Genomic DNA, 10438 nt, shown 5'->3' on the forward strand with positions numbered 1-10438 from the left:
AAGGGACACAAAGACCTTATGAGGTCAATTATCTGTTGTGTCATGGCTCACCCATGTGCTTTTAGGAATTTCAGATGCTTTTCTTTTAGCTTCCACTTCTCAGCATATAGCTTTCTGCAAAGCTTACTGGAAGGAGCATGGGCATGACAGTGTGCTGTCACATGTGAGCTCTAGGCCTTGGGCGTAGAATGACTTAGGTGCCATATGCTGTCCTTACTTGTATCTACATTGGAGAGATGGAAAGAAAAAAAAAAGAAGCATCTTACAGGGTGATCAAATGAGGACACTTACACTTACTCTGTCAAAAAAAAAAAAGTGGGAACAGTGACAGCCTGTATTTCATCTCACCTGTCACACCTGGAAATAAATTAATTCAATAAACAGAGTGTATTCAAGAATATCTGCACCTCGGTACTAGTTGTAGTATTTTGGTGTCTTGTGATGACACTCAGAACACTTCACACTCTGTTTGTCAGGAGGCTTTCTACAGGCGGTGTCTTAAGATGAACAGATTCATCTTTCATTCACATAACAGTCTTTGATGCTGGTCGGCGACTGCAGTGAGTAACTGGGGCATCAGCGTTGGCACATAGCTTGAGAATGTACGTTGATGCTTATTCTTACTCATTCCTTTCAACCCTGCTGTTATTGTAACATTTCAAGACGCTGCATCCTCTCAGTGTGGAGGTGAAAGCAGCTGAGGCAGAGCTCAGTCTTCCCAGTGGGTTGTTCATGCATTGCTCTCTATATAGCAACAGCTGTTATATAAAACAGTTTTTCAGGAGTCTGTATCGACACTGAATGCACACAGAATGGATTAGTTTGTCCTCTGACAACCTTGTGCAAAACATCTCCAGAGAATAACAAGACAGTGTTAAAAATAAGACAGTGTTGGCAGCATTGGAAATGTTTGAGTCACTGATGCTCTCGGATCTGCTTTATAATGTGCATGGCATGGAGGAGGGATGGCGTGTTTAATTAAACCTCCTGAGCTGTTGCCTGACATATTTACAGAATGTACACATACAGTATAGATGCATTCAGTGTTTGAGCTACTGCTGCTTTATGTGTCACTGTGACCTACAGTACAAGCACATACTATGTAAACCGGAGCAGTTTGGGAGAGTCAAAGGGAAATATTGTAATTAATACTGTACATTTATTTCAGAGCTCTTTTCAGTTTTGGAAAAAAATGCTGCATCGTTAGAGATTAAACTACCCAACAATATGTAACAGAGTAAAAATTAGCTCTACCTCAAACAAACTTTAGTATTAAAATACTACTTACATATTAATCCATCAACACATATGATCCATTAATGCAGTAACAATAAACTGGGCCACTGCATGTTTACCTTTAATAGTTCATATAGTTCAAAGTACATATTGTGTCTAATACTTCTCTTACTTAAATAAATAAGTAAATAAATTTTAAATTGCAGGACTTTATCTTGCAGTTAAATCGTTATATTGTCTAAAATAACAGATTTTTTTGGACACGTGGCGAAAAAAAAAAGAGTTGTTAACAAAACACTAACACATCATCACCTTTTGAGTAGATATTGTGAACTTGTTAGCACTGTTCCTCATTTATACCTCCACACCACTTGATGAAGTCCAATCTTTCCTCTCTTTTAGCTCTGTTTTTGGTCTCTTGCAAATCCCAAGGGAAATATCTGGCTCTGTAGCCACTAAATCCTTCACTTCAGTCAGTAACCTCCTTCATCTCTTTGCTAACAGGTTGGTTTTGCAAATATAAAACTGACGGGCCAATCTGCAGTATGAGTGCTTTTATTCTTGATTCTTTAAGTACATTTTTGTTTCTGGCAAAGTATTTTTTTATAGTGTTATTGCAGCTTTTATTTAAGCAAATGAATCGACTTTGCTCTTAATGCCGAGCTGAAGGAAAACATACAGTGCTGCAGGCTGTGAGCAAATATTGTGGTTCTAAAAAGAGCCAAATGGTGCACTTTATAAAATATGCACAAAGTGTGTGTGAGCAGAATGTGCATGAGCTAAAATTATTAGAAAAGTGTTATATAGTCACATGTGTGTGCAACAACTGTCACCAACAACAGTGATCCCTGTGTACACCAGCTCTCTGGGCAATTAATCCCAGGCCAACTCCCATTTACCGTAATGTTAAGTAACATGCTATCAGTGCTTCACATAAATCTCTGCTGTTTGTTGACAGAATCTGGCTTTTATCTCCTCTTTCCATCCCTCCATCCCTCTCTTCTCTCCCACTCAATGACCCTTCTATCCATCCCATCTCGCTGTTTGTCGGTCAGTCACTTTCTTATCTTGTCTCTTTTGATCTGCCCCCACCCCACCCCCACCCCCGACACACCCCACCTTTGCTCTTGTGTATGATATAACCAGCTGTGGCTGCTCACCTGACCAATGACCACCAGGCTGTCAGGGTGATAATGTAAACCTCTCCGAGAGGAGATAACAGCCTGCTGGGATAATTGGCCAGACACACAAACACACACACACACTCAGATGAAGCTAGGGGCACACAGTGAGACACCTCTCAGTTACCATGGGAACTTGACCTGAAGCCCCTGTATACACTCACACACAAATGTACCTCGGTGAATAGACCGAACATCCCCCACTGTGTACTTTGCCCAGATGAGGTGCTCGCAGGAGAAGCAAACTTCAAACACAGCGAGATGATGTAACAAAGCAGCAGGGCCACTTGCAGTAACAAGGTCCATGTTTCCTGAGAGAAAATCCTGCTGGTCAGTTACAGCAGAAACAGAACTTCATTGCCCCGTAACTATGTAGAAGCTAATAAGAAATCCATAACAAAACATAAAACAGTTTTGCAAAGAAAATGTATTCACAAATGATAGTGCCATTATTGTTTTTCTTTCCTGAATCATTTTCTTTCTTTTATTATAAGAGAATCCAACAGTGTTTACACCAGCAGTAATAACTTCTTCACCATGAAGCAAATCAGTTGCTGCACAGCTGATACTTGTCTGTAACTTGCCTTTTGAAGCTTGCAGCTAAGCAGCAATATGCAGTTTGGAATCATTATTTGTCTGAGAGGATGAGTATTAAGTGTGGAGCGTGGGCCCTCTTGTGGTTTAAACTGGATGTTACAAGTATATAGAGACAGACTGATACAGTCTGTTGTTTAAGATATAGCTGGAAACCAAGATGCTCTGATCTGCAGAAGAAGCTCCAGTATAGGCTGAAATGCAGCTGACCAAACAATCGTGTGCCAGGTCCAAAGTTGCAGATATTAAAAAAAAAAACTTTTTGGAAGCATTTCAACAGCTTGTCAGGTTTGGTTTGGGTCAAAGGAAATAAAATGTGAAGCTCATATAGATGAAGTCCTTAAAGTGCTCAGAAAAAATAAAATGACAATTACGCAAACTCTTTTTTTTTATATGTAAACATCATTGAAAACATTACAATTTTTTTTGGAAAGTCCAAAAAATGTAAAAACAAAAATCATGTGAAGATGAGCAATTTCCAGTCACCAGATCATTGTAAAACAATGAAAAGAACATTATAATTTATTTAGACTTTCTCTGTTCTATACACAAATAGAATTAATAGAACAAAAACATGCCTGTAAGCAGTGTTTACATTTGTATCATAATATAATAGATGAGCATACAGCTCCATTTAAAGCAAATGACTGTGATTGTTCTAAGGCTTAGTTAAAGAGTTAATTTTAAGATACACACCTCATTTGAATAATTTGTTCAACATCGCTCAACATGTTCAACATGCTCAAAAGCATTATATTCTGTGACCATTTATCTAAACCACTTTAACTGTGCACAGCCACATACTTGGTAGGAATAAGACTGTTTCACTTTGTCAGAAAAGATATTTAAAAAACATGCCAGTAGCAAGATTTCTCAAAATTCTGCTTTTGATAGATTATTCCATAAAACACATTAAAGACAACAACACAAATATTTCACATCTCAGCTCATGTGGACGTGTATGTGTGCATATATGTTTGTCAGGTCTGTGTCTGGATGTATCCATGTGCGCTGGACTTGTCAAGGTGACCTTGTTTTTATTTACCCAGTGGGCTCTCAGCCCCAGCAATGTCTTGCTAAAAGCTCAACCTGCCCCGGCATAGCGCAGATTTAGTGACACCATTAGCAGAGAGTCATTCTGACTTGAAAAGGCTCTCAAATGTCCTGTCTGGAGAGGGTGCACTGAGCCGTTAAAAAGGTAGAGTTTTAGCCTTGGAGCTGAGTTTGTCCTCTAGCTTCGAGCTACGGCTGCAAAGACATAAGTAGTGAGAGACAGAGCGCAAGCTGAAGATGTGCAACTGGAGAAATGATCTTTATCAGTCTTCTTACTCATGTCTGCTTTAGCCAGGGCACTGAAGCAGTCATTTTTACATTCTCTGAGCACAACAAACCTTTTCCCTCCACTTAGTTGTACAGCAGTCACATGTATTACTGATCACCACTAAGTCACCAGAGGGCAGCATCCAACCACAAACCCCAGGGGTTGTTGCATGGCCAAGAGTTCCTGTGCTCAGCTATTTGAAATTTCACACACAGACTTCACTGTTTCTGAAGGGAATTTACAGCAGAGCCCATCTTCTGAGGTCTGCATTCTGTTCAAGATGGACAGATATTATTTTCACAGTGTTAACAGTCACATACTGACCGCTGCCCTGCAGACACATGGTGAACACACCTGCCAACTTACAATTTCATCTCATCCTTTCAGAAATAAATATACGCTCCTGCAAATAATTTGCAGCTAGAAAGTTCGCAACTCAAGACTAAATCAAACAGGTAGTCAAATGAACTCCTTGAGTGTTTGCAGTTATATTTAAGTGTATCTCTGTGTGTTTCTTTGTGTGTCTTTGTTGTGTAATGAAACCGATATGCCGTGCTCCCTCGCCTGCGATTCTACATCAAAAAGAAAAAACTGTGGTATTTTATACAGTGCAATGATTATCAGCTCCCTTGTTATCGCCTCTCAGCAGTCTGTAATTTCCGTCCTCACATCAGCCAAGAGCTAATAGGTAGAATAATACACTTTTGGACCATGCAAGAGGATTCACTTAACTGAGAGTACATTACCCTGTAATTTGAAAGATTACATAAACTTCAGTACCTCAGAGTTACTCATTGTTCTTAATCAGTGTTAAGCATTGCTTCACAATAATCCTTATCACACTCCATGATGTGGAAGGATTTTTGGCAAATCCATTATTTTAGCGTGACAGCAAGTAAGATTGAAATACACAGACAAAATGTCCCCAGAGGTCCCGCTGATCTGACTCCATTGGATTGTGAATATTTGTACAGGGCCCGGCCTTTCTGAACCAAAGCACTTGCAATGTATCTACCAGATGTGCTGCTCTTCAAGGAGCAGTTGAAGGGCACGTCTGAGCTTCTGTGCTCCAGGTCACTATGGATAGTCAGCCAACCCCCTTCCTCCACGCGTTTAGTAGTGTTGTGCTTTAAAGAGCCATCTGATAGATTGTGGGATCCGCTGAACCAGTGCACATCACTGTCTGGGTAGACATTTTTGAAGGTGCAGGAAGGGCCTCGACTTGTTAAAACCCCCGTCACGGTCCCACAACACTCTGAGGGGAAAAAACAGAGGAGAGTTTTGAATTTAAAGTATTTGATGTACAAAACATTATGGACACTTGATGTTCTCATTTAGCATGTGAAACCAAGCAAAAACCCGGCACACCTCACCGAGTTCCACTGTCAAGTCTATACCAATCACAAGGGAGCTTTGGTGGAGAGTACCCTTTACTGTGCTTAACTGCAGTCATTTAAAATGATTTGTAAATTGTAACTTATGTCTTTATCCATTGACAATAAATCCCTTATTACTGCTTTATAGATTAGCCATAACACATTGAAAGGGACAAGTTTTGTGTTGCCAAGTTGTAAAATCACTTTTTCTCTATGACAGGCCTTGTTTTTAGACCTTTAGAGCTATTTTATTCATTAAGAGAGATCCTGTAAAAAGTCATTAATAAAAGGGTAAAGGGGTCTTTAACTGCAGTACTCCACCAAAGTGATTAAGTCACTTTAAAAAGGGCTTTTGTGGGGTTCTTATTTTCTTATTAGCTATTAATGTGCCGTTGTAAATAATGAATTAATAAGTTGGTTCAGTTTGGACCAGAAGGCTGGTCCACTGAAGTGGTCTTCCTGACGATCTAAAGAACTAGCTAAAAAGGCAAAGCAAATGTCATGCTGGAGGCAGATAAACACCAGTCACTGATTTTTTTTTTTTTTTTTTTTACAATCTGAAAATCTCAAAGGTTGTTTATACAACCTCTGATGTTTAAAACATAAACACGTCTTTTATTACCAATGATAAAGCAAAAAGTTAGAATTTATGTACACCATACAAAGTGTGTCTCATTAGAAAGTGCTAGCAAATGGTTCTTATACCATTACTCACATAAATGCATCAACAATAATAATCTCTGTACATAAGCAAAAATGTGAATGCAAATTTGAATTTCACTTGTAATGGATTACTTTTACACAGTGGAACTTTTGCTTAAAGGCACCCTGTGGAGTTTTGGACCACAAGTAGTGCTATAGAGCAGTCTTTTATTACGGGGGTCCCTGTTTTCTTTGTCCCGGGTACACACACAAGGACACATGTGCACGCAGGTGACGCTATACACAGTTCAGTGGTTTCACACTATTTTACTGATCACAGTGTCTTTTGGTAAGTAACACTTAATGTGAACACAATTTTTGTTTCTTTACAGATAAACTCCACAAGGTACCTTCACATAAAGAATCTGAACAGTCATATCTCTGCTGCAATGGAGGAAACTAAAGCGAAACAAACTTATTAATCTTATTTTGAACATTCATCACATCTGTTTTACAGATGTTTTTACCACATTGCTACTGTTTTTTTTTTTTTTTTTTACTAAAAATAGAGGTGGACTCTGACCTTCTAACTCCACCGTAGTATATTCATGCGAAGGTCCTTTGTTGGATTGAAGTTTGCACATGTGCAGTCCGCTCTGCAGTGGCTGCACCTTTTGGAAGATGACGGACAATTGTCCCTCTTTATACTCACAATGGAAGTCATTTAATGTATTTCTCTTGTATGTGATGTTTCTTTCTCCGTTCACAGAACACCAAGATGTTCTGCTGTGGGACCACTCCATAAGTTTGATCGATAGTCCATTTACAGATGAGGGCACGCTGCACTGTAGGGTGACCTGTTTGTCACACTCTGCAGTAATCTTGGGAATCACAATTAGTTTCAACTCTGTAGAGAAAGAGACAGATATTAGTTTAACTGAACCAAAAACTTGTTGTTGGTGTTTTTCTAAATATCATCTTACATTATTAGAATATTAGACCCCATTCTTCTTATTACTGCAGCTCTCCATCATTTGTAGTTTGAACTACTTTGAAATACTTTCACACACCTTGTGTTGTCAAACTGAAGGCAGATACAAGCCAGAGTATGTGCAGTGCTGTGAACTCCATTGTCAACTCTTTTGCCCTTCACTGTAATTGGGAGAGCAATCAAATTAAAACTGATCACAGGCAGGTCTGAAACACTGATCTTAGCAGGCTGGTTCATCATCCATATTTTAAAAAGCAGCATCTTTGTTAAATCTTAAAACTGAGTTTATACAGTATGAGAGTGGAACTGACCTCAGGAGGATTGGTGCTTCTCACCGGCTCCAGTGCTTGTAGTTTCCTTAAGCTTGTGCTGATGTATCCTTAGTCAAACAACTCTAAAAGTTAATGATTAGAGAACAATGAAGAGGAATTACCAGGAAGGCGAACGGCTTGTTACTGTGGAGAGAGAGTGCTGGAACCTGAAAGAAAAGGGGAAGGGAAAGGAAACTTTTTTTGTTTCGTTTTTGTGTGTGTGTGTGTGTGTGTGTGTGTGTGTGTGTGTGTGTGTGTGTGTGTGTGTGTGTGTGTGTGTGTGTGTGTGTGTGTGTGTCTGTCTGTCTGTCTGTCTGTCTGTCTGAGAGAGAGAGAGAGAGAGAGACAGAGAGAGCATTTGAGCGTGCAAGAGCGGCAAGAGAAAAATGAAAGAAACAAAAAAGAAGAGTGAGGGTCTTTTCATGAAGCTGCACAAGCTGCCACAAGTGGATGCTTGTTTGACTGCCTTTGATGCTTTACAGCAGTGGGAAGCACTTTTATCTATTATGTTCTGAAGAGTCACTCTCACCCGGTTAAGGATTTCATTGTATCCTACAGTAAGTTCATTAGTCATCTTGTGGGAGGCAGCCAAATAATCATGGGAAAGTGACAAAAATCTCTGTAACTTGCAAAATTACACTGGTAAAACTCGTTTCAAAAGACACACAAGTGGCAGGTAACTGACAAATCACCACACACATTACATTCATATCAATACTACTGCTGCTTTACATCCACACATCGTGAAAGAATGAGAGATTTTTTAAAAATTGCGGCTTTTTGTTTTTGCTTTTTTTAAGCGCCCTTCGATAAATAGTTTATAACACACTAAACTATTTTCAGTGTTTATGAATGTAAAACATTTGTTTATCTCTCTTCCCTTATTATCAGTAGGAAGAAAACGAAACCAACTCTGAACTCTGAACTGAATTTATTCTACTAACAAGTTTACCGTTGCCCGTAAAGTTGGACTCATTTTGTTTTCAGACACATTCCTCTTTTTATTCCTATTTATACACATCAGTAATCACATTGGAAGAGACTGATCAATAAAGCTTTGAGAAGATATAGGCGTTATCTATCAAGAGTAAATCGCATTGTCTCAATCATTTCATGAGAAGAGGTAAAATATGTTTTTTTCCAACTTTATGGGCAACAATGTAGTTTCTCTTTCTTGTCCTTCAATGTCTGTATCACTGTCCAAAAACTATTAAAAATACATAGAAGAGCTCTGACATTGCATTCATTTCAGCATTCTTTCATTTCAGCATTGATGACCACTTCACTTTATTTTTTTAAACTGCCCACTTCCACGTTTTGAATAGATTAGAGTGTCTCAATCTGGGTTAAATGTCACTGAAGACGCTCTGTGTTTACATGACATGTGACAACTTGTGTTCACAGTGTCAGGAATGTGGTTCTGTGGCGTGGGGGAGTTATCTCCTTGCTCATTTTGTATGACAAACATGATCATGAAAATGCTATTTTGTATGAAAACTTTAGAAAACAACATTAGTGGTCTGTCTGTCTGTCTGTCTGTCAACAGATTTTGTTACTACAGTGTCATTACATGCATGCAAGATGTAGTCAGGAAACTTTACAGGTGTGCAGCTGAGATCGAAATAAAGGCCAAATTCGAGGATGGGTGTGGTTCGACCCATGAGTACTGAGTACAGATGTAAAAATATAGTCATGACTACTGAGTACTCATGGGTCAGAACATCAAGATGTCGACGGGCATCGTGGCTGATGTGATCCCATCGCAAGATGGTCTCCAGTGAAAGGCATGGATTCTCAATGACACTTATTTTGACACTTACAGTATGAGCGTTAATTAGCGAGCTGTCTGTGACAAAGGCAAAGTAATTGGTAGTCATTTATTTAATTCAGGACTGGGACACATGGAGGGACAGAGAGCAGAGCAGCGCCTGCCAAAGAGATCTCAGAGACTTAAGACAGGAGAAATCTGAACAACCCAGAGAGAGTATCACTGTTGCGTAACGCCCTCAGTGGGTGTTAAAATTAACAAATCGTAGCTACTTTTCTTGGAATGTGCAGTGGTTATTTACAGGGACTTCAATAATGAAAGTTAAATGTGGAGGAAGATCTCACAGGTAAACCTGGTGAGGGATCCTTACAAAACTGCTGAGTATGTACAGCACATGCAAATGTGAGTGTACTACGATGCAGAAATCTTATACATATAGCCCCAGTGGTGGGCTCTAACTGTGATTAAAGACCTGGAGTCACTATGTGTAATTATCTATTCATCTCTCCATATGGAAGCAGCATCTTGTTCAGGCAGACATCAGCACTACATGAACAAAAAAATCCAGCCTCCTCATTTATTTCAATGAGGCCACAACAATGGCACAGCAGGGGTGACGGCACAAAGGATACCAGCACTAGAGTTGATCCTTGCTCAACTTTAACCATAAGATAATGCATTGCATACTGTACATGCAAACACACATTTCTGATAGATTTCTTAGTGATGAGAATTATACAGTAGTATAATCTTTCCTTACAGTGGACTATTATAAACATGGCAACACCAGTGCAGCCTTTTTTGAGTGTGCGTGTGTGTCGATGTGTCTGTCTACGTGTATTTCTTTGTTTTCTTTTTACACAGTGCAGTTTTTGGTGTAAATGTCATTTCTGGTTAACTGTCATAGAGCCAAAGACAATCATGAGTCACACTGGAATGTACCTGAATCTCTGATAACAGAAAATGTCTGACACCTTTGAAAGTCACAGTAATCGCTGCTCCATTGGGTATCTCTTAT

The 10438-nt window shown here is 39.3% G+C and overlaps 1 protein-coding gene across 1 annotated transcript; it reads right to left on the reverse strand.

The window, feature by feature from the left end:
- Positions 1–3504: 3504 nt before the first annotated feature.
- Positions 3505–7853, reverse strand: LOC121180026. Its single transcript, XM_041035136.1, has 4 exons — positions 7653–7853; positions 7421–7502; positions 6934–7257; positions 3505–5587 (listed from the first exon to the last, which is right to left on the reverse strand). Exons 2-4 carry the CDS (start codon positions 7479–7481, stop codon positions 5208–5210), a joined length of 765 nt encoding a protein of 254 aa, XP_040891070.1. The 5' UTR covers positions 7482–7502; positions 7653–7853; the 3' UTR covers positions 3505–5207.
- Between the last annotated feature and the right edge of the window lie 2585 nt (positions 7854–10438).

The sequence above is a fragment of the Toxotes jaculatrix genome, chromosome 4 (genome assembly GCF_017976425.1).
Source record: "Toxotes jaculatrix isolate fToxJac2 chromosome 4, fToxJac2.pri, whole genome shotgun sequence".
NCBI classification, from domain to species: Eukaryota; Metazoa; Chordata; class Actinopteri; family Toxotidae; genus Toxotes; species Toxotes jaculatrix.